General features: G+C 37.5%; 1 protein-coding gene across 49 annotated transcripts in view; it reads left to right on the top strand.

Moving 5' to 3' along the window:
• The window catches only part of RIMS2 (regulating synaptic membrane exocytosis 2), a 401,331-nt gene that overhangs the window by 251,873 nt on the left and 123,088 nt on the right, over positions 1-26,370 (top strand). For 29 of the 49 annotated variants that reach the window (XM_060775725.2, XM_060775724.2, XM_060775732.2 and 26 more), the window contains 6 exons: positions 5,275-5,340; positions 7,481-7,588; positions 10,821-10,892; positions 15,017-15,079; positions 21,016-21,189; positions 22,275-22,384. In XM_060775725.2, coding sequence (XP_060631708.2) covers positions 5,275-5,340; positions 7,481-7,588; positions 10,821-10,892; positions 15,017-15,079; positions 21,016-21,189; positions 22,275-22,384 — 593 coding nt within the window. Of the gene's footprint in view, positions 1-5,274; positions 5,341-7,480; positions 7,589-10,820; positions 10,893-15,016; positions 15,080-17,319; positions 17,389-19,730; positions 19,809-21,015; positions 21,190-22,274; positions 22,385-26,370 lie in introns of all 49 variants that reach the window. The other 20 variants (XM_060775747.2, XM_060775740.2, XM_060775737.2 and 17 more) reach the window with 5 other exon arrangements.

The following is a 26,370-nucleotide window of genomic DNA, read 5'->3' as shown; positions in this document are numbered from 1 at the left end:
TCTTAGTGCTGCCATCTTTGTTTCTTATCATACCAATTTTTGCCTGAAATTTACCTCCAATGTTTCTAATTTTCTGGAAGAGATCTCTTGTCCTTCCTATTCTGTTGTCTTCTTCCACTTCCATGCATTGCTTATTTAAAAATAGTTCCTTATCTCTTCTGGCTAACCTCTGGAATTGCGCATTTAACTGGGCATATCTCCCCTTATCCCTGTTTCCTTTTGCTTTCCTCCTTTCTTGGGCTACTTCCAGTGTCTCAGCAGACAACCATTTTGCCTTCTTGGTTTTCTTTTTCTTTGGAACGTACTTTGTTGCCGCCTCCTGAACAATGTCTCGGACTTCTGTCCATAGTTCTTCTGGGACTCTGTTTACTAAATCTAGTCCTTCAAATCTGTTCTTCACTTCCACTGTATATTCGCTAGGAATGTTAGTGAGATCATATCTAACTGGTTTGTGTATCTTCCCTGATCTCTTTAGTTTTATTCTAAATTGGGCAATAAGAAGTTCGTGATCTGAGCTACAGTCAGCCCCAGGTCTTGTTTTCACCGACTGGATGGATGTCCACCACCTTTGGCTGCAAAGGATGTAGTCAATCTGATTTCGGTGTTGACCGTCTGGTGAGGTCCATGTGTAAAGCCGTCTTTTAGGTTGTTGGAAGAGAGTATTTGTTATACACAGCGAGTTTTCCTGGCAAAATTCTATCAGCCTGCGTCCCGCTTCATTTTGTTCTCCCAGACCATGCTTGCCTGTGATCCCTGTTGTCATTTGACTTCCCACCTTGGCATTCCAGTCTCCTGTAATGAAAATAATGTCTCTTTTTGGTGTATTATCCAGTAGTTCCTGCAGATCCTCATAGAACTGATCTACTTCTGCTTCTTCAGCAGCTGTGGTTGGGGCGTATATTTGGATCACTGTAATGTTGAAAGGTTTTCCTTGCACTCGAATTGAGATCATTCTGTCATTTTTTGGGTTGTATCCAAGCACCGCTTTAGCGAATTTCTTATTAATTATGAAGGCTACTCCATTTCTTCGATGTTCCTCTTGTCCGCAGTAGTAGATCTGGTGGTCATCTGATGTGAAGTGGCCCATTCCAGTCCATTTCAGTTCGCTGACCCCCAGAATGTCTATCTTTAGTCTTGACATCTCACCAATAACAACATCCAATTTGCCCTGGCTCATAGATCTTACATTCCAGGTTCCTATGGTGTGTTGATCTTTAGAGCATCGGATTCGTCGTTCACCTCCAGTACCGTCGGCCGCTAGCCTTCCTTTCGGCTTTGAGCTAGCTGCGTCATCACATCTGGGGCTAGTTGAACTTATCCTCTGCTCCTCCCCAGTAGCATTTTGGCCATCTTCCGACCTGGGAGTCCCATCTTCCAATGGCATACCGACATATCTCTGGTTGTACTGGTCCATTTAGTTTTCTTGGCAAGGATACTGGAGTGGTTTGCCATTGCCTTCCCCAGGGATCACGCTTGGTCTGACCTCTCTTCCACAACCGTCCCGTCTTGGGTGTCCCTTCACGGTTTCGCTCATGACATCATTGAGGTGCTCAAGCTCCAGCGCCCCGACAAGGCGGTGATCCTTTGCTGGAGCACTAAGGTGGGATGGGCATCCCAAGCCACCTTGTCTCTCTCCTGAGGAATCTGTACAAGGACCAAGTAGCAACAGTCAGAACTGACCATGGAACAACAGACTGGTTCAAGATTGGGAAAGGCGTACGGCAAGGCTGCATCCTCTCACCCAACCTTTTTAACTTGTATGCAGAACACATCATGCGATGTGCGGGGCTGGATGAATGCAAAGCTGGGGTGAAAATTGCTGGAAGAAACATTAACAACCTCAGATATGCAGATGACACCACTCTGATGGCCGAAAGCGAGGAGGAGCTGAGGAGCCTTCTAATCAAGGTGAAAGAAGAAAGCGCAAAAGCCGGGTTGCAGCTAAACGTCAAAAAAACCAAGATTATGGCAACAAGAATGATTGACAACTGGAAAATAGAGGGAGAAACCGTGGAGGCCGTGACAGACTTTGTATTTCTAGGTGCAAAGATTACTGCAGATGCAGACTGCGGCCAGGAAATCAGAAGACGCTTACTTCTTGGGAGGAGAGCAATGTCCAATCTCGATAAAATAGTAAAGAGTAGAGACATCAGACTGGCAACAAAGATCCGCCTAGTCAAAGCCATGGTATTCCCTGTAGTAACCTACGGATGTGAGAGCTGGACCTTAGGGAAGGCTGAGCGAAGGAAGATAGATGCTTTTGAGCTCTGGTGTTGGAGGAAAGTTCTGAGAGTGCCTTGGACTGCGAGAAGATCCAACCAGTCCATCCTCCAGGAAATAAAGCCCGACTGCTCACTGGAGGGAAAGATACTAGAGACAAAGTTGAAGTACTTTGGCCACATCATGAGGAGACAGGAAAGCCTAGAGAAGACAATTATGCTGGGGAAAGTGGAAGGCAAAAGGAAGAGGGGCCGACCAAGGGCAAGATGGATGGATGGCATCCTTGAAGTGACTGGACTGACCTTGAGGGAGCTGGGGGTGGTAACGGCCGACAGGGAGCTCTGGCGTGGGCTGGTCCATGAGGTCACGAAGAGTCGGAGACGACTGAACGAATGAACAACAACAAAGTGCTGAGCGAAAGCAAAAGGGGAACTACTCCAGGAGCACCTGAAGCTCCTATTTGAGGGACATCATCTCCAATTTAGTTGCCATGGCTCAATGCTATGCAATGCTGGGGTTTGTGAAGGATCAGCCTTCTTTGACAGCCCCCATGATCCCAAACTTAAGTCCCAATTTCCCATAGCATTGGGACAGGGCAGTTAAAGTGGATTCATTATACAGCATGGATTCACCCCAAGGTTTCCTTTTCCTTTACTGGAAGCGTTGGTGTTCTAACACTTTTGTTTTTAAAGAAGGCATTCTAAGCATGGAGCAACTGTAATGCACACCTTTTTTTGGGCCAAATTACAAAGTGTGCTTTTTGCCGCTGCACATTGCATTTGGCATCAAATACTTCTTTTGGTTTTAAGGTTTTGAAAATTGAGGTGAGCATTAGATTTGATGACACATTAAAAGGAGTAAATATGGGTATATTTCGATAATTGCAAATTTGCCTCTCCAAAAGTCTGAGATTCTTTGCTCACTTGGTGGGCTGGGTTGAATCCAACAGGAATTTAATCCTGATTTCTAATAAAGCCATCCTTGATCAGGTTGCACTTCTAAACACATTTATATTTAGTATATATAAGTGGATAATTGTATATTCAAACATCACACCTGAGATTCTGTACATGCTGGGAGTGTGTGTTACATGTATGAGGTTTAAAGTGCAAGGACTGCTGCCCTATACCACTTTAATGGGGACTTTGATAACACTGTTGAAGTCAGTCTTACGATCTTATTCCTCCCTAATTTCCCCGTTTTCTTACCATCTTTGCATGCTGCAAAGTCCCACAAAGCCCCACGGAGGCTATCCCATGATGCACAGCCACTTCTGGTGGCTGTGTGTGGAAATCCATCTCACCAGTATGCAAATACAGTCAGAAGACTTCATTTTCAGGAGTCAGGTGTTTCCCTTCCCTCCTGCCCGTGGGATAAAGTCCCTAGTCAGTGATCAAATTTTTAGGAGAAAACTAAACTGGGACGTCAGAGTGCAGGTGGGTGGTAAGATTGACAGGAAAACAAAAAGGCTTCCGGATGGTAAGTTATACAGATATAGGTATATTTGCATGGAAGGAAAAAAAAATACCCCACAGCTGTTGCGGGTGTGTGATCTAAAATAATTTGATACAGTAAACACACAAACATGCCAGAAATGCCCTTTTGTACCAAGATGGCCTCAGCAAGGAGGAACTGTGTGGCTTTTAAGACCGGTACAATGAGGCAATAATAGAATGGTGTCCTGAGATGGTTTTTAAGCAACTGTTTTAAAAGTGGATATGAGTGATTTTAATGTTTGTGTATATTTATGGTTTTATGTCCCGGCATTGAATATTTACCGTGTATATGTAGTGCTCCGCCCTGAGTCCCCCGCGGGGTGAGAAGGGTGGAATATAAATGTTTCAAGTAACAAATAAGTTTGAGTTTGGGGGAGTGTAAACCTGTTGGCCCCCGGTGGCGCAGTGGGTTAAAGCACTGAGCTGCTGAGCTTGTTGACCAAAAGGTCGCAGGTTCAATTCCAGGGAGCGGCGTGAGCTTCCGCTGTCAGCCCTAGCATCTGCCAACCTAGCAGTTCGAAAACATGCAAATGTGAGTAGATCAATAGGTACCGCTGCGGCGGGAAGATAATGGCGCTCCATGTGGTCATGCTGGCCACATGACCTTGGAGGTGTCTATGGACAACACTGGCTCTTCGGCTTAGAAATGGAGATGAGCACCACACCCCAGAGTCAGACATGACTGGACTTAATGTCAGGGGACAACCAACCTAAACCTGTTGGGGTCAAGCTAGGAAGGATACTGCCCACTGGAAGCTGTTATATAGCCTTTGCCTATGCCTAGCAGTGTCCCAGTGACCTTTGTGAAAGATAGCAAACCATTATTGGGAATAGATGACTGGACAATATTGTGAAGCTGTTCATTGGATAAACTGCTGTAAGTGTGTCAACTGTTTTTATTGTCTTCCTTTTAAATGAAAGAAATCATGTACTAAAGGTAAAATTGAAACATTTCTATACAAAATTTTGAATGTATTTGACTATATGCATACTCATTCACATTTTTACTAGAGTTGTTCATGCTTTGTGCATTATACAAATCAGCCTTTGCTTTGAGAACATTGGAGAGGATTTTCTCCGTGGCTACTCCTTGGTTGTGGAACTTCCCAGGGAAGTTGCACTTTCCCTACTTTCTGTTTTCAGAGAAGTGAAGACTTTTCTGTTTAGACAGGCATTTGATGAATAACTATTACTTCTTGTGCTACTATGTGTTTTTTAATGATGTTTGTTTTTACCTGTTTTTTAGTTTATTGATTGTTTAAGCTGATTGTAACTTTTGTATTGTGCAAATTTTAAGGATTTTTTTAAATTGAGTCCCTAAGTGGGTAAAGGGCAGGATAAAATACTACTATTACTACTACTGCTGCTGCTACTACTACTAATAATAATCTGCATTTTGGCTAATGATTGAATTTTAACTAACTAGAATTAGAGACTATTTTCCTTAGTTGCTGTTTCCTCAGGCTACCTTAACCATCAGTTTTCTATTTTGTTGTAAATGTTGTTGCCTTCATTTCATTGTCTTATATTTTTATTTTTGTTTCTGCTGTGCTTTCAGTCATTATCTCACTCTGCCTTGGTCCCATCACACTCAATCCATTGACTACCATCATAGAGATGCCAGGTATTTGTTTTCCTGTGGGTGGTGTGTGCGTGCGTGTGTGCGTAAATGCATGTCCCCTTTGAACCTATATTTTTGCTTTACACTATTCATCTGAATAGTTTCAGTCGAATGTTTTGTGGACAAACAGTGAGTAAATTGGTAGGTGTTAATGTCCTAAAACATTAATGCTTTCCCTAACCAATACAGATAGTAAATACTATTTTTTTTCTGGAAAGATATCTGAAATAAAGCCATTGGTTATTGGGAGTTGTATTTGATGTTCCAGATGTTAGAAGGTACTTATTGACCATTCCATAAAAATTATGAACAGCTTCTTGAAGGAATGGGTTTTATATTAATTTCCCTAGGATTGACTTGAAGAATGGCTTTTGGGTGGTACTGAAGAAGTATCATTTTTCAAATGCTATATTAACCATTGACTGTGGGGGCTACCAGACAGGACTAAAATTCACACAGAAGTCACTCTGAAGCCCTTCAGTTTCCCCCTAAAAGTTGAGTAAAAGGTACCTAGCCACCCTAACTTCCCTCCTCGTGTTTTCCTAGCATGAAGGAAATGACACTTGAGAAGACGGGAGGGCCGAGGACAAAAATCCCACTCCCCCCCCCCTGTCTCCTTGCGTGTCATTTCCTCGTGCCAGGAGGATGCGAGGATGGAAGTTATGGCAGCCAGCTACCTGTTACTTAAAATTTAAGGAGAATTTGGGGGCTTGGGGGAAAAGGGATGAGCATCATCCCACATCATTGGGGCTCCAGGACCCCAAAAGGTTTGGAATGGCAATGGAAACTCACCCCCAGGTAGTCCCAAAACTACCTGGAAGTGAGTCTCCACAGGCCCAATACCCCATTAGACCCAGGCTTTTCAGGAAGGCCTGGATCTAATAGGGTATCAAATTAATTCAGAACAAACCAGGAAAACCTTCATATGTTCTGAATTAATTCATTTTTAATGGAGATGTTGTTTGGACAGGTCCCGGTTTTTGGGCTTGTCTGGATGGGCCCTGACAATATTTGCCACAATATTTGAAGAGCAGCTATGAAGTGGATACCACATATATTTTTATTTTTTTCATTTGCTTGCTTTTTAACCAATTATAATGATAATGTTCATTTAAACAAGTACTATTTCAAACTGGGATGGGAAATTGTGGTAGATCTAGGGTCCGTTTTAGACTATAGAGTCCTGAAAATCTACATAGAATGCTAAAAATAACAACAAACAAATAATGCAAAGGTCCATATTTGAAAAAATGTTGTTATTTAGCATTAAATTCTACTTGGGGGTGGGAGAATTTACAAACTATTGAATAGACAATCTATGGTGAGTTGCATGAAGCCTCAAGACCATACTGACCATACTTTGCTTACTCTGATTTAAATCATAATGAAAGCATGAAAAATGAAAAATACATGCAATAATAAAGGGAAAAGAAACAGTTATACAGTCGAAAACCCTTCCCATTGCAATATCTTGCTTGTAAACTTCCTTTGTATAGATTTCCTGTGAGTAATCAGCAAAATAATTTGCTTGTTTGGCTCATGCTACTTGATGTAACATCTGGAACTTCTGTGAGACTCTCATATATATATATATATATATATATATATATATATATATATATATATATGAGAAATATGATCATGCTTTACATTTGGCTCAGAACACTAATTATATTTGATATTTTTGCACTAATGCTTTATGTTCATAATGCAAGGTGGGCAACATTTGGTGACGCTAAATTATAAAGTGCTTTTTCTTTAGAACAAGCTACAAAGGAAGTTGACATCTTATTCATTGTTCCAAAAATGCCTGGGGATGTGAATCAGCTTTAAAGCAATACATGAGCCTTGTGTTAAAGCAGAGTGTTTCAAATGTACTTCAAAATGTTGCTGCCATCCTAACCAAATTCAGTTCTCCATATGGTAGCACAGTGCCCCTTTTCATCATGTTCACAGTTTAAATTTGCTTTTGGAACTATAGAAGTTGCTTGCTTTTGCCATCATACATCTGATTTAGACAATGTTTTCTCATTAAATTCATATTTATTTGCTTTTGTGAATGTTTACCTTTGTTCCTGAAAGGTATTCATTTTGTATATGTGTTCTTACTTTAGCTTCATATTCACCCCTTATGTTTTGGCAGCAAGGATCACTCAATGTATCCTATCTTTTGTGAAGATGCAGTCAGATTACTTCGATCCCGTATGAAGTGCCGTACCTATTCTGAGGGTGCTTACTATGAATTTGAGAGGTATAAATGGTGTGGAGTGTTTATTTAGTCACCCGCATGAGGAATAAAGTTGCACTATTCAACTTAAGTTCAGAAAGTAACCATTTTGATTTAAATGATACATTGAAATAAAGAAGAAAAGGCAGGCTTGCATGGGGGGGGGGGGGGGGGAAGAGAAGTGAATTAAATTACACAGGCAAAATTTTACCCAACATATATAAAATATTAGTATCCATGTACAATAATTACTCAATGTAACTATCTTTAATTACTCATTCATATTTTCAGGGTCAGTTGTGCCTTATACATATATATTGTGTTGCTGAATTACTAACTATTATAATAAAAGCATCACTGCAATGTGTTAAAATTTCTGTCCTTTTATGTCACAAAATCAGCTTGAAATAGTCAAATCAATGAAATTAGCATAAAAAAGTAAGCTAGTGTTTTAATAACTTACATTGCGATGTAATATTGTTAGTAAAATAACAAGGATAGACATGCTACTATAATGTTCTCATTCTGTGGTCAAGATCCAGTGATGATCTTGAATAACCAGTGTCTGTCAAATCCCATCACCAGTTGATAACCCTATGTTGCCAAAAACCTGATCCGGTGGATTATCCAACTCTATGCAATAGCAGGAAGAAATAGAAATGCATATTTGGATTCTGGTCTATATCTTCTATGTGGCTATCAGTTTTCAAAGGAGATTGATTCCTTCCTCCAAACAATGAATAATTAAAATGTACTAGCAAGACTAAAAGAATCTTCCAAAATTTGTAAACAAAGTAACTATTACTTTTATTAATTCTGGTCTTCCATCCAATGGAGGTCATTACTCAATGGGGGATGTGATATGCTAGCTAAAAATTCCTAATAGCAATCAATTTTCTATTGAAAATCTGCCGTACAGATTGCTATCTAGATATCAAATGCAGAGGAACACACTGATCTTCTCCTTTTAAAGAGTGAATTTGAAGCTCAAAGATTCAAAATCCCTTGTGGGCCTTCTTTAGTCCTTCTGAGAGTGGAAGGGTAAAAGTGATTTGCCAAGAAGATCAAGTGCTGCTCCTGCAAGTTGATGGAGGGGTCCAGAGATCCTAAATTCAAGACTATATGACCACTTGTAAAGTGGTTACCTGTCTGGGGAGCATCTGTCATCACTGGGGTGCACTTGTCATCACATGGAAATTTCCTCTGTTTTCATAAAACTATACTTGTCATATTGAAAATTAGAAACCTGAAACACAAGGTCCAGTGATTCTATCACTTATAAAGGACCTCATGAAGGAATGCTGGGGCAATCTTGGTCCTTCTACATCATGGAACATAGGAACCATGTGCAGCTCAAACAAGTTACAACCATTTTAATAAGTTATGTTGTTTTGTGATAGGATAGGTGCAGTTTAATTATTTTGGATTTACTTCAGACCAACTTATTTTTTTAGAAGTCTTTGGTATCAGTAGAATTTTTCTCCAGTATCACATTTCAAATGAGTATATTTTCTTGACTGATTTTTCACATCTATACACTTTTCCTGACTGTCTGATTTTCATATCCATAAACAAAAATTAGAAATACCATATCATGCGTGATCCTGACTTTCTTATTCAATGAAATATCTGTAGATCTTATCTAATACTTTCATGACTGATCTTCCACATCTAAGTTTTCTTTTGGTTTCTGGACTACAGTTTCCAACATATAGAACCAAAATTAGAAAATCTTTAGGAAGCTTGATGTCTTTGTCATCAAATTTAAATTTATGTAAATTCTTTTTGGTAATTATTTTTGAATAGTCAACCTGCTAAAACTACAAGTATGGTTATCTTTGGTTTAAATTGATTTTGTCACACACAGCTCTAAATTCTTGTGATTAGGGTAATATAACTACCATAGCAAAATAAATAAATAGTCACAATCCCTGTGGGAATGGATGTTCACTAGGAATTAGAAGAGAAGCACCTATCTATTCTCCACTACCACAGGTAAACTGTGGAGCAAAGTTGGAGGAGAAGGGAATTAGTAGGCTTCTGATGAGTTGGCCCTGTTTCTTAAGCCAATTTTTCTGAAGAAACAGGGACAATTCATCTGAAGCTTACACATGAAAAACATAATCTGTAGATATCCTTGCTCCTAAACTAAAAACTGTCAGATTTGGATGCACATTTTTGACAGAACACATTTTTTTTCATAAATGTTGCTGACTGTTGTCAGCAGACTTGCACATTCCAAGTGTGAATGACTCTGCACAAAGCTGAGCCATTGGTTTCTTACCATGGAATACATTGGCTATGCAGTAGTTCAGCACTTTCTTTCCCATCTCACACAACTGCTACTACTGACCTAGCTAACCTCGGCACTAATGAAACGATGGGGTCTTTTAAATTAGCTAAAATTAAAATATATTAGTTCAGTAGCTAGAATGTCCAAAAATGTCCAGATGTTTCTAAACATTGTCATGTTGAAGTACAGAGCATATATCCTGGAATATTCAGAAAGCTACTAACTTACAGGTAAGTTCAAAACTATTCATTCTTATCCCATGTCCTAATATCACTGTGATGTGTATTTTTCTATTCCTGTTCCTCCTGCTCCTAGAGAAGCACACCATAGTGATATGAAAGCAGTTCACACACATACACACATATGTATTGAAAATGTATCTTCCCCCGTTCACTGCTGTGCATGCTAGTTATATACTACATAGATGCACATTAAGCAAACAACACTTGTGGAAGAAGCAGGTTTCACTGGAGGAGACCTTTCATACATTTTGTATACGAATGGCCAGCAAGTGCATTGCCAGAAAGGAGGCAAGAGTAGCCAATGACATATTAAGATTACCTTGTCTGTTTTCAATTCATGGGAAGTGTGTGTGTGAACTGTCTTAATGACATCAGAACATGGGATAATTTGAACAATATGAAAGGAGAAAGGGGGAAACAGCTGTTTTCAGCATAACACAACATAAAATAATAGAGTTGGAAGAGACCACATGGGCCATCTAGTCCTACCCCCTGACATGGAGGAAAATCACAATCAAAGTATCCCTTTGGATAAGAGACATGCACTTTCGGCTCTGTAGTTCTTCCTACGTAATGTCTTTTGACTGCATAAGGCAGCAGTAAAGAGGATGATCAGATAATTACAATTTTCTTCTATAGTACAATGAGACAGAATAAACATAGAGTACCAAAAACAAATCTGAAATGTCTGAAATATTTTTGCTGTTTATTTTATGTTCAGGAGGAGTAGGAAGGAAGGAAGAGTGCCTAATGCATATTTTGATGACACTGATATTTCCCCTACTCCTGAAAGGTATTTTAATGTGTATATATTAGATGTAGATAAGAATTTGTATTTATATTTTGTGAACACCATGCTATGAAGCTTTGAAAACATGAAGAATGGTGATTCTTAGATTTCCCTTCATGCAGTGAATTATTCCAAACCATCTGCTTTGATAGCTTGCTCCAGTTTAGCATTGCATGAACTGCACAATGTTTTTTCAACAACAAAAATATAAATTATTACAATGTTTTCGGCGGAGATAGACAGGAAATCCCAGAAAGATATTTATAGTTAAAATGAGTATAGCAAGGATAAGAGACAAAACCAAAAATCAAGGGGAAAATACATGCCATATTTTTTTCTCATAAGGAACAATATCATATTTCTGTGTTGTTTCAAAATATTGTTCCTGAGCTTGTGAGATATTGTACATATCTTCTTATTCTTTGATTGGCATTAAGCATGTAAGGAACTATACCAAAGAACTATGGTATTCTAAAATTTCAGAAGTAAGGTTGTGAAAGCAGGGTTCAGCCCTCTTTTATAATTATCTTTTGATTATGGTACTGTTTCATTATGCGGGCGGAGGCCATAAGGGGGCGATAGAGAGAGAAGGATAGTCCATTTTATGAGGATGGAGAATGGGTTGAAAACAATTTCCCCCTGTTTTCCTGTTATTCTCCACAACCATATCCCTGTTGTTGAAACAACCCTCGTTTATGACATGGGAAGTGGGGAGGGGGTATAACCAGTGAAACCAGGGGAAATGGTTTTCCTCCTTCAACTCCCCCTCCTCCTAAAATGGACTATCATCTCTCTAGCACCTCCTTGTGGCCTCCACCTGGATAAAGGGAACAGTACCTTGATTACTGTTTGATATTATGCAATAGCTGAAGGCACAGAATAGAAGCAAAACCCGAGAGGAAAAAACTAATCATCATTATCATCACTAAAAGCAAGCAAACAAAGCAGCAGCACAACATATTACTGAAATAACACATTGAAAAACAACAACAGCAACTATGGAATAAAACTAGTTTAACTGCCTATGTATAGGTTTTCTGTGCATATTGGAGTTCTTTTTGTGCACTGGTACTTTGAGAGTGTGAACCATATTTGTATTGATAGGCTTCAGTGTTATGCAAATATTATCAAAGGTGCTTTGTGTTTATAGCTGCAGTCCATTGCAAGTCACTCTTAGTTAGGTAGACTTACAGGCTCTTGGTTAGGTGATAAAAAGTGGACAAATGTAAGATGGGGATTGGATTTCATCTTAAATTGCCTGGTGTCCTATCTTTCTGGCTCCTTTCTTAATATGCATATAAGGCCCCTTCTGCACTGCACGATATCTCAGGATCTGATCCCAGATTACACTATGGCCCCTTCCATACAGCTGGATAAAGTCCCACATTATCTGCTTTGACCTGGAATATATGGCAGTGTGGACTCAGATAACCCAGTATAAAGCAGATATTGTGGGATTTTCTGCCTTGATATTCTGGGTTATATGTCTGTGTGGAAGCGCCCTTTGTAACACAGTTTTTGTCGTGGGTTATAAATCCCATTTCCTAATTGGTTCTATCATTTAAAAAAAATGTAAAGGTTTTATCAAACTGCAAAAACTTGGTTTTTGCAGGAAATCTTACAGCACACTTTGCTATAGTTTTTCTTTTTTTTAATTCCCCCAACATTTATTTTGAAATGATTAAAAAGATCATATGTACATTGTTCAAGAGCCAATGTAAACAGTACAGAAATCTCTCCTGCAACTTTTTTCAATGGGATTATTCAGGGTTTCAAGGAATCCTGTGAGCTGTAAAGCTTTCCCGCGAGCAGTTTTATTTTCCACCGACAGCATGCCATCAACGGCTACTATTTGATACTGTTTATGTTTTAAGCTTCCCACAAATCTTCAAAGCGATCTGAGATTGTTTCCATCAATGCCTTTTTTCATTTCTTGTGAGGGGTAGCCAGGATCAAATATTAGTAGACATTGCTATTGTTTTTCAATTGCTATCTCATGAAATCTCAACCAATTGAACCACAAAAATGAGGTTTCTGGAGTATAGCAACTACTTTCAAAGTATGTACTACACAATTAAACAGGAAATCACACTTCCAAACAGGAATATAACTTTTCTTTTCTAATTCTGTTACATAGTATTATCTGGTTTAAACTGGATTATATGAGTCTATCTGAGTTGAGAAGATAATCTGGGATCAGGTCCTTGGATATAGGAGCAATGTGGGAGGGACCTTAGTTTTTGTTGCCACAAAGTTTTGGATTCTAAGACTAATATACATCTACAATAACCAGAGTAGTTTCCCAATTTCCTGCTTCAAAGTTCTATCTGATAGTGATGATCACTACAGGAGATGCTAAGTAGGGGATAAGAAGATACAAAGCTTTCAATAGAGTATACGTAGTTCCATCTCTGTGGATGTGATCTCATTGTGTGTGCACACATGTTTAACTTCAAATTATCTATCAACTTATGGTATGAATCTAATAAGGTCATCTTAAGCAAGAAATGCTCAGAAGTGGCTTTGCCAGTAGCCTAAAGCACCTGGTATTTGATGGGAATCTCCCATAATTAATTTACTGTGAAATATTTGTTTTGATAGCCAGACATTTCACTGATTAAATGCTATTTGCCCTTATTCTTGCTGTTATTTCATACAGCAAAAATCACACTGCAGTCTATGTATTTGGCAGTTTTAAAGATACACAGGCAAACATATGTGTATATATGTATGTATTTACTTTATTTATAGCCCACCTTTCTCCCTGTGGGCAGACAATTTAAAACAAGGCAAATACAAAAATAAAAAAACCCAGTTAAATAGTACTGCGTGAATTTAGGTGAAAATACTGTTAAAATATAATAAATACAATTAAAATTACATTAAAAACCCACAATCCCACCAGAATCCCACTCACAACCTCCCCAGCAATGTTCCCCCCTATCCTTCTTCAAATGCCTGCTGGCACAAAAAAGTATTTACCTGCTTGCCGAAATCAAGCAAAGATGAGGCCATCTTGGTCTCTCTTAAAAATAGAAATGTCCTAGCCTCCAACGTGATGATAATCCTACATGTGTTTAGGAATATAAATGGAAAAAGATAGAAATGTAAACCAACCATCGCCAATGATTTTTGCCATACTAATGAATAATTAATGAGGATTTTAAATATTAACTAACATAGTCAATTTAAGTGTATATTTATACCTTCATCACAATATATATTCTTAAATACTTTGCATTTAAGTTGCAAGTAAAGTTAAAAAGCATATGCTTCTCATTTTGTAAAACACTTAATAAAACACACTCATCTGAGTTCCAATTCTAGTTACATTGACATACCAAGCCTCATGCTGTTGTATGTGCTGATAATTTTTTTATTCCTACACTTTTTTGATGACAAATTGACAATTTATATACTTGAGGATATAATTTCATACAGTGAGATTTCTCTGTTTTTTCCTTTCCCCTGACTTTCTCCGCTCCCATCCGAATGTCATCTCTCAGAACAAATGTTGACGATATGTTGGAGGTGGGGCAGTAATGAGGAAGGAAGGATCTCCCCTTTCCTGTTCTGCTGATGAAAGCCATTCTGTCAGCACTAATGATTAATTAAATATACCACTGTTTTTAGCCATATGTATCATGTAGCAGTTACACGACACAGATAACCAGGAGTGATTATTTATGGCTCTCTACTATATGTGTAGAGGACAGCAATCAGAGTGTGAACAAAGTCAGGTTCAGAGTAAGATTGCAACAATTAATCATGTATACTTTATTTGAAAGAGCAGTGTCACTTGTATTCTTCTGAATATATGCCATAAACCCACTCTTCCTATCAAAAACAATGTGACACAGAAAAACAAACAAACCATGACTGAATATTAGAAGGCAACAGTTAAATGCCCTGATTGTGATTTAATACTCTGAGATGTAAAGGGAAATACTTATAAATCTATTTTCCCCAAAAGGCCTAATTTTCCAAATGCATTCATTGAAAGTAATAGATGGAAAACTCTGGAAATAATTACTAGATCCGTAAAATGAAATATGTCTCATGAAAAATGTTATTATGAAATCAGTTTCATCTTTGTAACATGTCTTTATTTTAACTACATTGCAAAGGTATTACAATGGTGCAAGTTCATGGGCAGATCATGTAGTCAATGGTTCAGCTGAAAACTACGGGTAAGTAAAGAGTGTAGTGCTACAATTTTGTAACTAAAGGCATATACTCCTACTTTCAATATAGTATTATTCTGTTTCATTATTGAGTTTTAAGGCCAATAAGAGGTTATTCCTTATTTCTCTTTTCACAAAACCTATGGAGGTTATACTGCTATAAATTTCTATAACATTTTCCATATATGATCACATTAGATCATACAATCTAGAATTGTACATTTATGTTTCATTACTCTCCTGTGGGTCTTCTTCAGCTGTATAGTCATCAGTCCAAAAAGAAACACTTCTAGTTTTAACTGAAACCTCTGCATAGTTTATGTATTAGAACCCAACATTTTCTTAGCTTTTTCATAGGTTCACCACATATGGTGAAATGTCCCTCTATGTCTCACATTTGCAACCTACACTGGAAACCCCTTTATACATTCTAGACAACTGTTGTGACATTGGGTACATAATTTTTGGGGAAGGGTGAGAGAGAAGAAGTATTTGACAATTTCAAGTTATCTGTCATTGTCATGGCATCTAAAGTAGGATTTGTCAGTAGGAGAATTCTTAGAAATGTTCTCATTAGTTATGATCTATTGGAAACCAAGGAAGTTGTCAGTTGTAAAGAGATATTAATTTCATGGATGGTGTTTTCTTATTTGCAATTTACAGTATTGTAGGAGTGTTCCTGATCTATCCTTTTTCATGTGTTTGTTGCACCATTTACCATACTTTAATAAAGCCAAGCTAATGTTTGGATATTGGGAGCTGCAGTTTTGGTTTCTGTTTCTTGGCATTGGGACAAATCGTTTTCCTTTCTCTTAAGGAATGTGATGCCATTCTTAACTTAAAAACATATAAGGTTGTATCCAATCTAAGTGCTAAAGCCAGTGATTCTCTGCTGATCTAGTATGTGTGGTATGCACTGATCATGGCTAAAGACTTCTCATAGATTATAGTCAATACAGTTTGTACAAGACAAAATTGTCTGTTACTGACTAATCAAGGAATGATACCAGAGTTAAGACATGGGATACAATAAAGGCAACATTCTTCATTTTTGTTTATTTAATTGTTTTTGGATGATAAACATAATAAAAAATGGGGCACACCTGGCGTGGGAGTGGCTGGAACAGTAGTTCTCATCCAAACCACATCACCTAGCTGTCCTGGGTGAAAACATCATACCCTCCGAAAACATTCCTGAACTTCAGGGTTTGCTACCAGGCCAGATAAAAACTGAAAGGCTGACCAGAGGACATAACCCCTTAAACTATGTGGCCCCTGAAGAGGGCAAAGATTTAGACACCATCCCCAAGAACAGTATTTTTCCCCTAGGGCCAGTTGTATCCTTCACCAATTGTGTGCCCAAAGGTGCTCAACAACTCACATCTCCCCAAATCAGTGGAGATAAAGGCATGGCTGCCTTACATAATATAGCTAAGCAATGCCCCCTCTCTCCTTCTTCACTGAGGTGGGGAAGAATCAAACTGTATGAGAGTACCTTCTGTAACAGATGGGGTAAATTTTAGGGATGACACTTTAACAGATGAGATAAAACCCAAATAATGCATATGTTAGTGCTTATAACGCTTATCAAAAACTCAGAGATAGGATATCCTTCCTCGTGTCCTATGATCTTCCTTTCAACCTAAGTTTGTGAAAGTTTATCATGAGTGAACATGTCATTTTTACTATAATTTCTCATAGACTGCACTTGCTTGAAACTTGAATTAAAAATGAAATGTTTCATGTCATTTTCAAAATCTTACAAAATATCAGCACAGTTTGTGCCTATATTGTTGGCATCTTGGATTTTTACAAAATTTATGTTGGGGCTTTTAGAAATACCTTAGAAATTGCTTTTTTTAGAAACAAGATTATTGATAACTGTAATCTTTGGACAAGTACATTTCTTAATACCAATCAAATGTATATGTAAATGGATGTACCGTCTGCTAAGAAATATAGCTTCATTAACAATACTTATAGCTTGATTTCTCATCATGTAGTTTTCATGTATTGTCTCATTCACATACATTATTTTATGATTGATATAATATTTATTTTATAATGAAGTCAATGCATATGTCTTCTGTTGTGAAACATCTGTTATCTAATATTGTATTTGTTTAAAAGGATTATTTTTATAGATTATCTTTGAAGTTTTAACTTAATTAAGAAATGGAAATTTCTTTGTAGCAATAGTTATGGATGGCATGCTAACAAAGGATTTTATGTCTGTGACCAAACAGCAAAATAGGTAGTAGAAGAATAGCTTGTCCAAGGATTGAAATCCAACAACCCTCCACAGATACTGACAGGTATTCCCAGTGAGAAGTAACTGATACAGACTTATAATTGTGGCTCTTAGGTATTTATTTATTTTGTAGTGTGGCCAGTGTCTCTAGAAATAGAAGTAATTGTACATGGTCATAAAATGCACCATAACCTGGCTGCATTTTTATGTTTTCATCTCTTTAAACAGACATATTCATTGCTTTGGAAGGGATTTATCATTGTCATGGATAGCTGCCATCTTTTATGAGGTGTCATGCATAGGAAGGGAAATACTGCTTATGAGGAAGCAGGTATACTGAGAAGTATACTAGGAAGCAATGAATTGTCTGTATCCATGCATCTTCATGTTATCTAATTTGCTTACTGTAGCAGTAGTCTATATAGCAATGACTTTCTGTGTAGATATATTTATGCGTTGTCCAAGACCCGTTTGTATTTATTTTTAAACATTATATGAGTTTAAGGTGTACATAAATAATTTATTTTAACTAACAAAATGGCTGTGTTATAACCCCGAGAACATAATTGTTATAATGAAACAATTTCATATATCAGGTTACTCTACATTACATCATTTAAGTTTTGGTTTTCAAATGTTAAAGGTTTTGTAAATTGTTTGTTAATGATGGCCAAACCCAGTGAAGCTTTACAGCATTTATATATCCAGTTAAGAAATACAAGTCTGGATGCATTTTCCTATTAGTATCTGCAGAGATCTCCAATAAATTGTCTAGAAAATTGAATGAATACTCTTTGCCAGTAAAGTATATTGACATGTCCAAATAGGGGTATGCAAAAATCAAAAAGTGTTCTAGAACATTTTTAACAAACAGCTTTAGCATTTTTTCATCATTATTGGTTATTTTTATTCTTACATGGATTTCAGTCTTTAGAGAAACAGTGATTGTTACCGAACATAATGGGAATAGTTTAAATTCAGTAACACCGAGTGGCACAATGGGTTAAACCCTTGTGCCGGCAGGGCTGCTGACCGACAGGTTAGCAGTTCCAATCTGGGGAACGTGGTGAGCTCCTGTTGCAGCTCTAGTTTCCCAAGTGGGGACATGAGGGAAGCCTCCCACAAGATGGTAAAACATCAAACATCTGGGCATAATAAATAATAATAAAATAAAACTTTATTTATACCCTGCCACCATCTCCCCAAGGGACTCAGAGCAGCTTACATGAGGCCAAGCCTAACAACACATCAATAAAAACAACAGGGAATAAGCAAAATAAGCAATACAGTTAATATAATTCACACGTAGAAAATAACACACGAGGATTTAAAAACTTATGGCCGGGCCAGATGTAATAGTCCTCTGGGCAACGTCCTTACAGACGGCCAATTCTCTTACACCAATAGCAAGTTGCAGTTTCTCAAGTCACTCCTGACACACACGAAAAATTACATATTCTCAAATTGATAAATAATATATGGAAAGCAAGAATCTTCCACCGAAAGTCCCTTATCATTTAGGGAGTTGGAAAGCATGCCTAGCTTCTAGTGCCAAAAATTGCATGATTAAAGCAAGACAGGTTTCTGTTGACGAAAGCTTATACTTTCTTACTTGATCTCCTTATCCCTTTTGCCAATGCTTGCTTACTGACATCTCCATTTACGTATGGTTAACAAACAGATTTGTAGTCCTGGAGATTAAGTAAGAAAGTCTTTGGCTATTGGCCTTATCTCCGCAGCATGGGAGATGGTGCAGTGTGGTTACTTTTCATACTACCAACATAACATTATACCTATATAGCAGATTCTGTCTACTTAGGACTTGCTGAGGCACAGCTCAGAGGGTTTGAACTACACTGAAGCAGCTCCTGTCCTGTGAAAATAATTTGAAAATGAGACTTCAATTTCATGTGGCTGTAAAATATGTGGCATGAGAAACTTTTTTCTCTCTCAAAAGCAGCATATTTCTTTTCTACTTGAATATCCACATTTCTTTCAAATACAGTTAACCCTCCACATTTTGCAGGGTTGATTTTTGCAGATTTGATCATTTACAGCTTTGATTAAAATGTCCTCCAGGAAGTTGTAGACCTTATAGTGCAATTCTGTGATCAAATTCTGCCAGAAGTCAAGTTTCTCTACGAATCTCTGGATTCCCCAGTGTAATTCTATAGTCCAGGTGACCATACATATGTGCTGAAGCACGAAGGGAGGGGTTCTTTCAGGGTTTTCTTTTTGAAGGCAGCTTTTTATTTGTTTTCTTTCCACTTTTGTGAGTGCCCTGTGCCCTTAACCCCAGCAAATGTGGAGGGCTGGCTGCATAGCCCTCCCTAAATTCTGTGTCAGATAAGCAATAGGTATTTCAAGTTAAGGTGACATTTTGTTTGTTTGTCCTTGATATCAAAGAAGTGAAACGGTGGATGTATTGGCAGATCAAGCTTCCTATTCAGAAAATGAACTTGTAGATCCAGAAGAAAACATGAGGTAATCTTTGCGAGTTGTCTAAGGCTAGCTATGGCTCCTCCCTGATACGTAGTTCTCCCGCTGATTATGTGTCCCAGTGCAACGTGTCTGCTTACTAGATGCTTTAAACCGAGGCTATTGGTGGCTGGTATTACTCTGAACCTGTCTGTGGGGCTTACTATTACTTATTACAAAAAAGGCACACATTTGCAGGTATTCCAGTGTTTTCACCAAAGAAATCAGTCGGCGAATTATTAAATTTTTCCAGGACAACCTTGGTGTTGATGAGGTCTAAATTGCTGTAAATTGTGTAAGGGCTTAAGCATTATAATTACCGTTGTTCTCCTGCCTTCTTTAATATATTCAGATTTTCTTTTCTGTGATATGTTCAGCAGTCATTTTTCATCATAAATGAGTGGTTTTAAAGTAAAGAAGAAGAAGCTGCATTAATAAGTACATAATCAGACCACAGTGGTGGTACCTTATGGTTCAACTGAAGATAGATCATTAGCCAAAATAAATGTATAAAGTTGATTTTTTTAGCCAGTAGTTTTTCCATGTCCACAATACTGTTTGTAGTATAAATATTTGGATAACTTTTTGGAAACTTTTAATGCTATTTCTTTTTTCCTGGGTTCCTACGTGTTCTCTCATTACAGTATCATGCCAGCACTTTTCATCAGATACCATCCATGTTTTCCCCATAAAATTCAGCATAACCTTTAAAACCTGTTGTTGAATAGCAGATAACTTAGATCTGCTTTTTTTTTTAAAAGTATGCCATTTGAGGTTAACTCCAACACATGGTAAATGGAGAATAATATTCTTCAGTATTTTATAGTATATTGATCTTGAAAACAATGACAATCCTTGTAATAACTAACTGAGAATACAAAATGTGACTTGATTTCAATGCTAATTTGGCTTAACGGTACTAGTCATCTTTTTAAAAAGATTGGCAGTTTTTTCATAAAGTAGTAACCACTTCATTTTAAGGCGGTCATTTTTTGTGAAGAGGCTACGTTTAATTCCATTATTGAAACATTTTGAATTTTTTTTATTCATATACCATTTTTTCTTTTGTGTACAAGATCACACACACAAGGAAATGGAAGAAAAATGGTTAGAAATGTGCTTACTGTTGCTCCTCTCCAAAACCAATATGATGCAGCATAATCCATAACTTCAGATAAAGGTCAATTGAGCTGCTTTTTGACTAACATTACAGGAATTGGGAACCTAGACTACCATATCAAAGATCCAGATCCACAGAACAGCGTCCTGTGCTAGAACGGCCCAGCCCCCGCTCCCGCTCCACTGAACGTCCTGACTCAAACCTCATGAGATCGATGCCTTCATTAATGACGGGAAGATCTGCCCCTCCCTCACCTGCCTTATCGAGGTGAAACAGACAATCCAATCAGACTAATCCCGCCCCACCAGCTCACTTTTATTTTCCCAAAAGCTGAATGCTGTTGCCTTTCATCATTGGCTGATCACTAGTAGTTGTAGATACTAACCTTGCCAACGTTTACACACTATTTATATTCCATTGGGATATAATGGTGTGGCTATCATTGTAATTTGTTTACTAACAATAATTAATGACACAATTAATTACATTTGTTTTGTGATTTCTCATTTATCAGGAATCCTGGGTGATTTCTTACACTAAAGCACTTCATAACTATCATGTAATTTTCTTACAGAATGAGAAATTGTATGTGATCATCAGACATCGCTTATGGAATAACCATCATAACATCAAATGAAACTTTTTTTCTTAAGAAAACAGTTTCTTAAATTATATTGTACTTTTTGTGTATTAAGTGCTCTTAACCAGTGTTTTCTCTGATTTGCTGTGTGCATGTTCTACATTGTTTCTGTTTGAGTGGTATACCATATTCATAATCAAATGGATTTTAAATAAGTATTTTTTTTTCCAAAATGAACTGGGAAGATGTGTGTAGAGCTACTTTTGTCCAACTCAAACTATTTTCTGAATGTGCTGTTCATATAATTAAGAATAATAGTGTTATGATTCCATTTCACTCATTGAAATATACATGTATTTTGTTGTCTCTCATTGACCTCATGGTGTAATGTTAGCCAAATTCTACAATCATATATATCTTTCTGTGGGGAAAATGAAACTATAAAACATATGCATACACATATGTATATCTTTCTATTTGTTGTAATGCATCTGTGTGTGTCAATATCTACACTACATTTCATAGATAATTAGCAGATGCAATTACACAAACATACTGTGTTTCATCCTTTTGTATAATTTGGGTTTTTCTCCCAGACAAACCTTTTTTATACTAAGACCTGTGTGTTTATAAATGTATAGGACTGAGTTGTCACAATGCCAATGTCAATAAAGGTTAAAATATAGGAAAGCCTTTATTATACACATACTTTTCAGTCATCGAAAAATAAATGTATTTTACAGTTGACGGTTTCTCTTGATGTGTCCTATAGGTCACATGCTCGTATGGGGTCTGTCCAAACAAGCCCATCAAGTACCCCAGTAGCAGGACGCAGGGGTAGACAATTGCCACAACTCCCACCAAAGGGGACACTGGAAAGAAGTAAGTGAGCCTTTCACAATTTAAAAATGTTCTTGCTGCAATATAAAGAAAAAGTAACATCTGCAGAAGCCTTGAATAAAAAGACATTAAAGTCCTGAAATAATTGTTATGGAAACACATGTTTTTATACTGTCTGTTATTTTGAAACAGTTTTTAATACTCCATATCAACCTCTATAACTGATACCAAATTAACAAATGATATGGGAATCAAAAGCTATCCTATTTTTATTGCAGTCAAAATGTAGGCTGAATTTTTGTTCGTAAAACCTTATAATTTCTCAATGTAAAAGGTTGAGAGTTCTTATTATTTCCAAGCATTACTTATAAGTTTAGATTTATTCAAGATTGCCACACAACTGCCATATTGAGATGTTCTTTGTGATGCGGATAAAGTAAGGGAATACAATGTGACGGTTCAAACACAGAGTGCAGCTATAACTCTGTTCGTAAAAAAATGATTAAGACTAAAAGGTGCGAACTGCAGTTATGGGTGGATACATATTTTTGTGTTCAATACTGTAACAATATTGAATTTGTACTTGTGGTTTTCCCCGATATATCCAAATGCTTTGGGAGAGTTTATTATTAGGTGTTGGGGAAAAGTTGAATACTTTGTACTATCTAATCAGCTAAAAGATTCATGTTGCACCTGTTTCCTAACTAAAGAAGCACACTTTAAGCAGTCTGCCAGTGGGTAAGAATAGGCTATGACTGATTTGACACCATTCTTATACCCTAAATTAAAGTCCCTCAAATACATGAGGTTCCTCCAGAGTTCTCCCTGAATTTGATGTCATCCCCTTTTGCAGCAATCGCTCCCCCAGCAGAGGCCTGTTTTTGCTTGCCAACTGCTTCAACTGCTGCAGCTGGGATTTTATTTATTTATCGTGTCATAAGCAAGTGGAAAATACAATTTTAATGTATAGAAAAACCACAAACAAAGTTAAAAACTTAGCATTATACTAGTTTTCCTTTTACCAGAAGCTGGCCACTTGGAGTGCCTCTGGTGTCGCTGTAAGAAGGTCCTCCATTGTGCATGTGGCAGGGCTCAAACTGCATTGTAGTAAGTGGTCTGTGGTTTGCTCTTCTCCACACGCACATGTCGTGGACTCCACTTTGATGCCCCATTTCTTAAGGTTAGCTCTGCATCTCATGATGCAGCTGGAGTGAGTGGTACCCATTAACAGAGACAGCAGTTATGATTCGGATTGTGGGCTTGGGTCTTCATTGAGTTAGGATGTTGCAAAAAAGTCACATGGGCAAACTCTAGCAATAGCAGAAGCTGTTGGATGTAGTGCTTGCCTTTCCTTGTGAGGCCTCTTCTCTCTGTATTTTGTGCAAAAAAAAATCAGAATGAAATTAAATGAATGGCATGAATTCATTTCATTTTTGTATTTGTGGCTGTGTATACAAAATGTTTATACCTGTAGGATATTCGATATGGTACAGTTCAATAGGAATGCATTTCTTGCAAATCAGTGTGGAAAAGTTAATTCAAGGTAAATAATAAATGCTAATGGTTTGACTGTTTCATACTTCTCCAATAATCACTTAAGTGGGAAGGATATTTTCTATACATCAAGACAGAGATTTAAAGAATTTTAAGTTTTGCAGTAAACTAAATGACTGAAAAAGAAGTGAAAGAAAAATGATAAAAATAAATTGGTTGGTCAGTGAATTAAAATTGTGATGAATACCATATCCTGTTTAGTTTTTACTAAGATTAGCATTTGTGCTGATGTTTGTAAAGACATTAATTTGAACAGGGAGAATTAACATTAAGGAAGGATCGTTTTCTCCTATAGGCTCTGTGAACCAAGGAATTTCAAGAGTTTGCCTGTTGCAGTCAATATTCATGTCACAGACATCTATACTATTTCCCTTGCCCAGTCCTGACATTTTTCATTTGCTGTGTATACTAAAATTGTAAAATGGGATTTCATGAAACTGAAAACTGCTTGTTCAAAGACAGTAATCTGAATTTGTGATTTCCTGCAGTGTTTTCACTTGGAAAATGCTTGTAGTTTACATGTGCAAGATAAAAGTAGATACTCTGGCAGTTTGTGGCATTAATTATAGAAAGTAGTTCTACTAGTTGAATATCCTTTGGAAGTGCTGACTGTAAAATCAAATTATGGCCGTGCTAAAGTTTTACACATTAGACAGGACTGTATTTATTTAAAATAGAGAAACCTTGTTACAGTTTATGCACTAGACTGACAATTGCTTAGTCTTCTCATGAATACACTGATATCCTAGTATATAACACATCACATTTTACCTGTCTTGGGTAAAATGCATTGTAATACAGGCACTAAGTTGTCACAAATGCAATACTCTGTATGGGAACTTATTTTTCTTAGAAACATATTACATCAAAACGTACAACATATAAACTGTATTAAAGGATATGATTGAAAACACAAAAAATATTAATTTGATATACGTATAAACAAACAAACCAGAAAATTAAACTAAAAACCATACATTGCTTAATTATTCCATTTTACTGATTTTTTCCTGTTCCATTTGCCAATAAAATACAGAAATCCCCACAGTTTTATAAGAAGACCTCAAGGGGCAGATTAATTTTGATTTTTTGCGTATTTCTGCTTTCCCCCCCTTCTCATGAAATATTGTTTGATTCACTTGGATACTGAGTGCATATAGCTGAGAAAAGTAGAAAAGTAATTAGCTTTGCTGGCAAACTAGCAAGGCAGGGTGCTTCCTAGCCAGCAACCAGTTGGGCCAGAAAGTATGCAAGGCTGTTAGGAACATCTGCTAGGCCATGCAGCAGCCTTAAAATTCGTCCTACTGTCAGTGAAGGACAGTGGTCATGCCTTCTATCAACTTTTCCTTACAGGGTACAGCAAGGTTGATTATTTCTCCAACTGGCCAGTCTGTGCCTGTAGAAATTTCCTGACCTTAGCATGGAAAGCAAATCACTTGTTTGCTTGTTGAAGGCTTTCATGGCCGGAATCACTGGGTTCTTGTAGGTTTTTCGGGCTGTATGGCCATGTTCTAGAAGCATACTCGCCTGATGTTTCTCCTGCAAGCATCCTCACAACCTTTAAGGATGCTTGCCACAGATGCAGGTAAAATGTCAGGAGAGAATGCTTCTAGAACATGGTCATACAGCCCAAAAAACCTACAACAACCCAGCTGTAAAAGTATATAAATTTCTATAGATTGTAGAAACTGAGGAAGAGGTTACCAGAGTAGTTCTTTGTTTTGAGTTTGTGAAGGAGAGACTGCATGGAGTTTGTGAAGGAGAGAGACTGCATGGAATATTTTGAGTTCTGTTATGTCTTAACATAAACTCATGTATAAGTTGAAATTTTAGTCAACACATTGACCCCAAAAAACTGGGTCAAAGTATCCATGGGTCAACGTAAGTACTGCACCTTAACTCTTATCAAAAAAAAAGAATCATTCCTCTGAGTAGAAGGGCAAAAGGTGAAAGCTTAGGCTGTCCTGCAAAAACCTCAAAGATGAACATCCCTGTACCGGGTGAAAAAATGGCAGCAGCAGCCAGGGGCAGCTGACCAATTGGAGTGACATTGGCACTGCTTCTTCTCTGTGCAATACCCCTCTACTGGTCCATAGGTCTTATCAAACTCCATCGGTTTGGCCACAAAGCCTTCCCTTGACTCATATATGATGTCAACTTATGCACAAGTCTATATGATAATCTGCAACTGTCAATAAATCATTTTTGAATTGCATCCTGAACTGCGTCATATTAGTGTATAGAGCTGAAGATCAAACAAATTTTAGTTCCTATTATTATAAGCATTCACTCATGGCCGGGGCTGATTGTCTTCCAAGGGTAGACTCTTGGCAGTGAGTTTGTAAGTGACTATGGAGACCTATTCTGGATCCGCATGGTATTTCACATTCAGGGCATATCTTTTGAGATGGAAGGCAGTCCTGACAAGGATATGCTTGATGCACTTTTCTCTTGGCATGTTTCTCCCTTTCTCC

Source organism: Anolis sagrei, chromosome 4 (assembly GCF_037176765.1).
Source record: "Anolis sagrei isolate rAnoSag1 chromosome 4, rAnoSag1.mat, whole genome shotgun sequence".
NCBI lineage: Eukaryota > Metazoa > Chordata > Lepidosauria > Squamata > Dactyloidae > Anolis > Anolis sagrei.
This window is presented reverse-complemented; position numbering and strand designations above follow the sequence as displayed.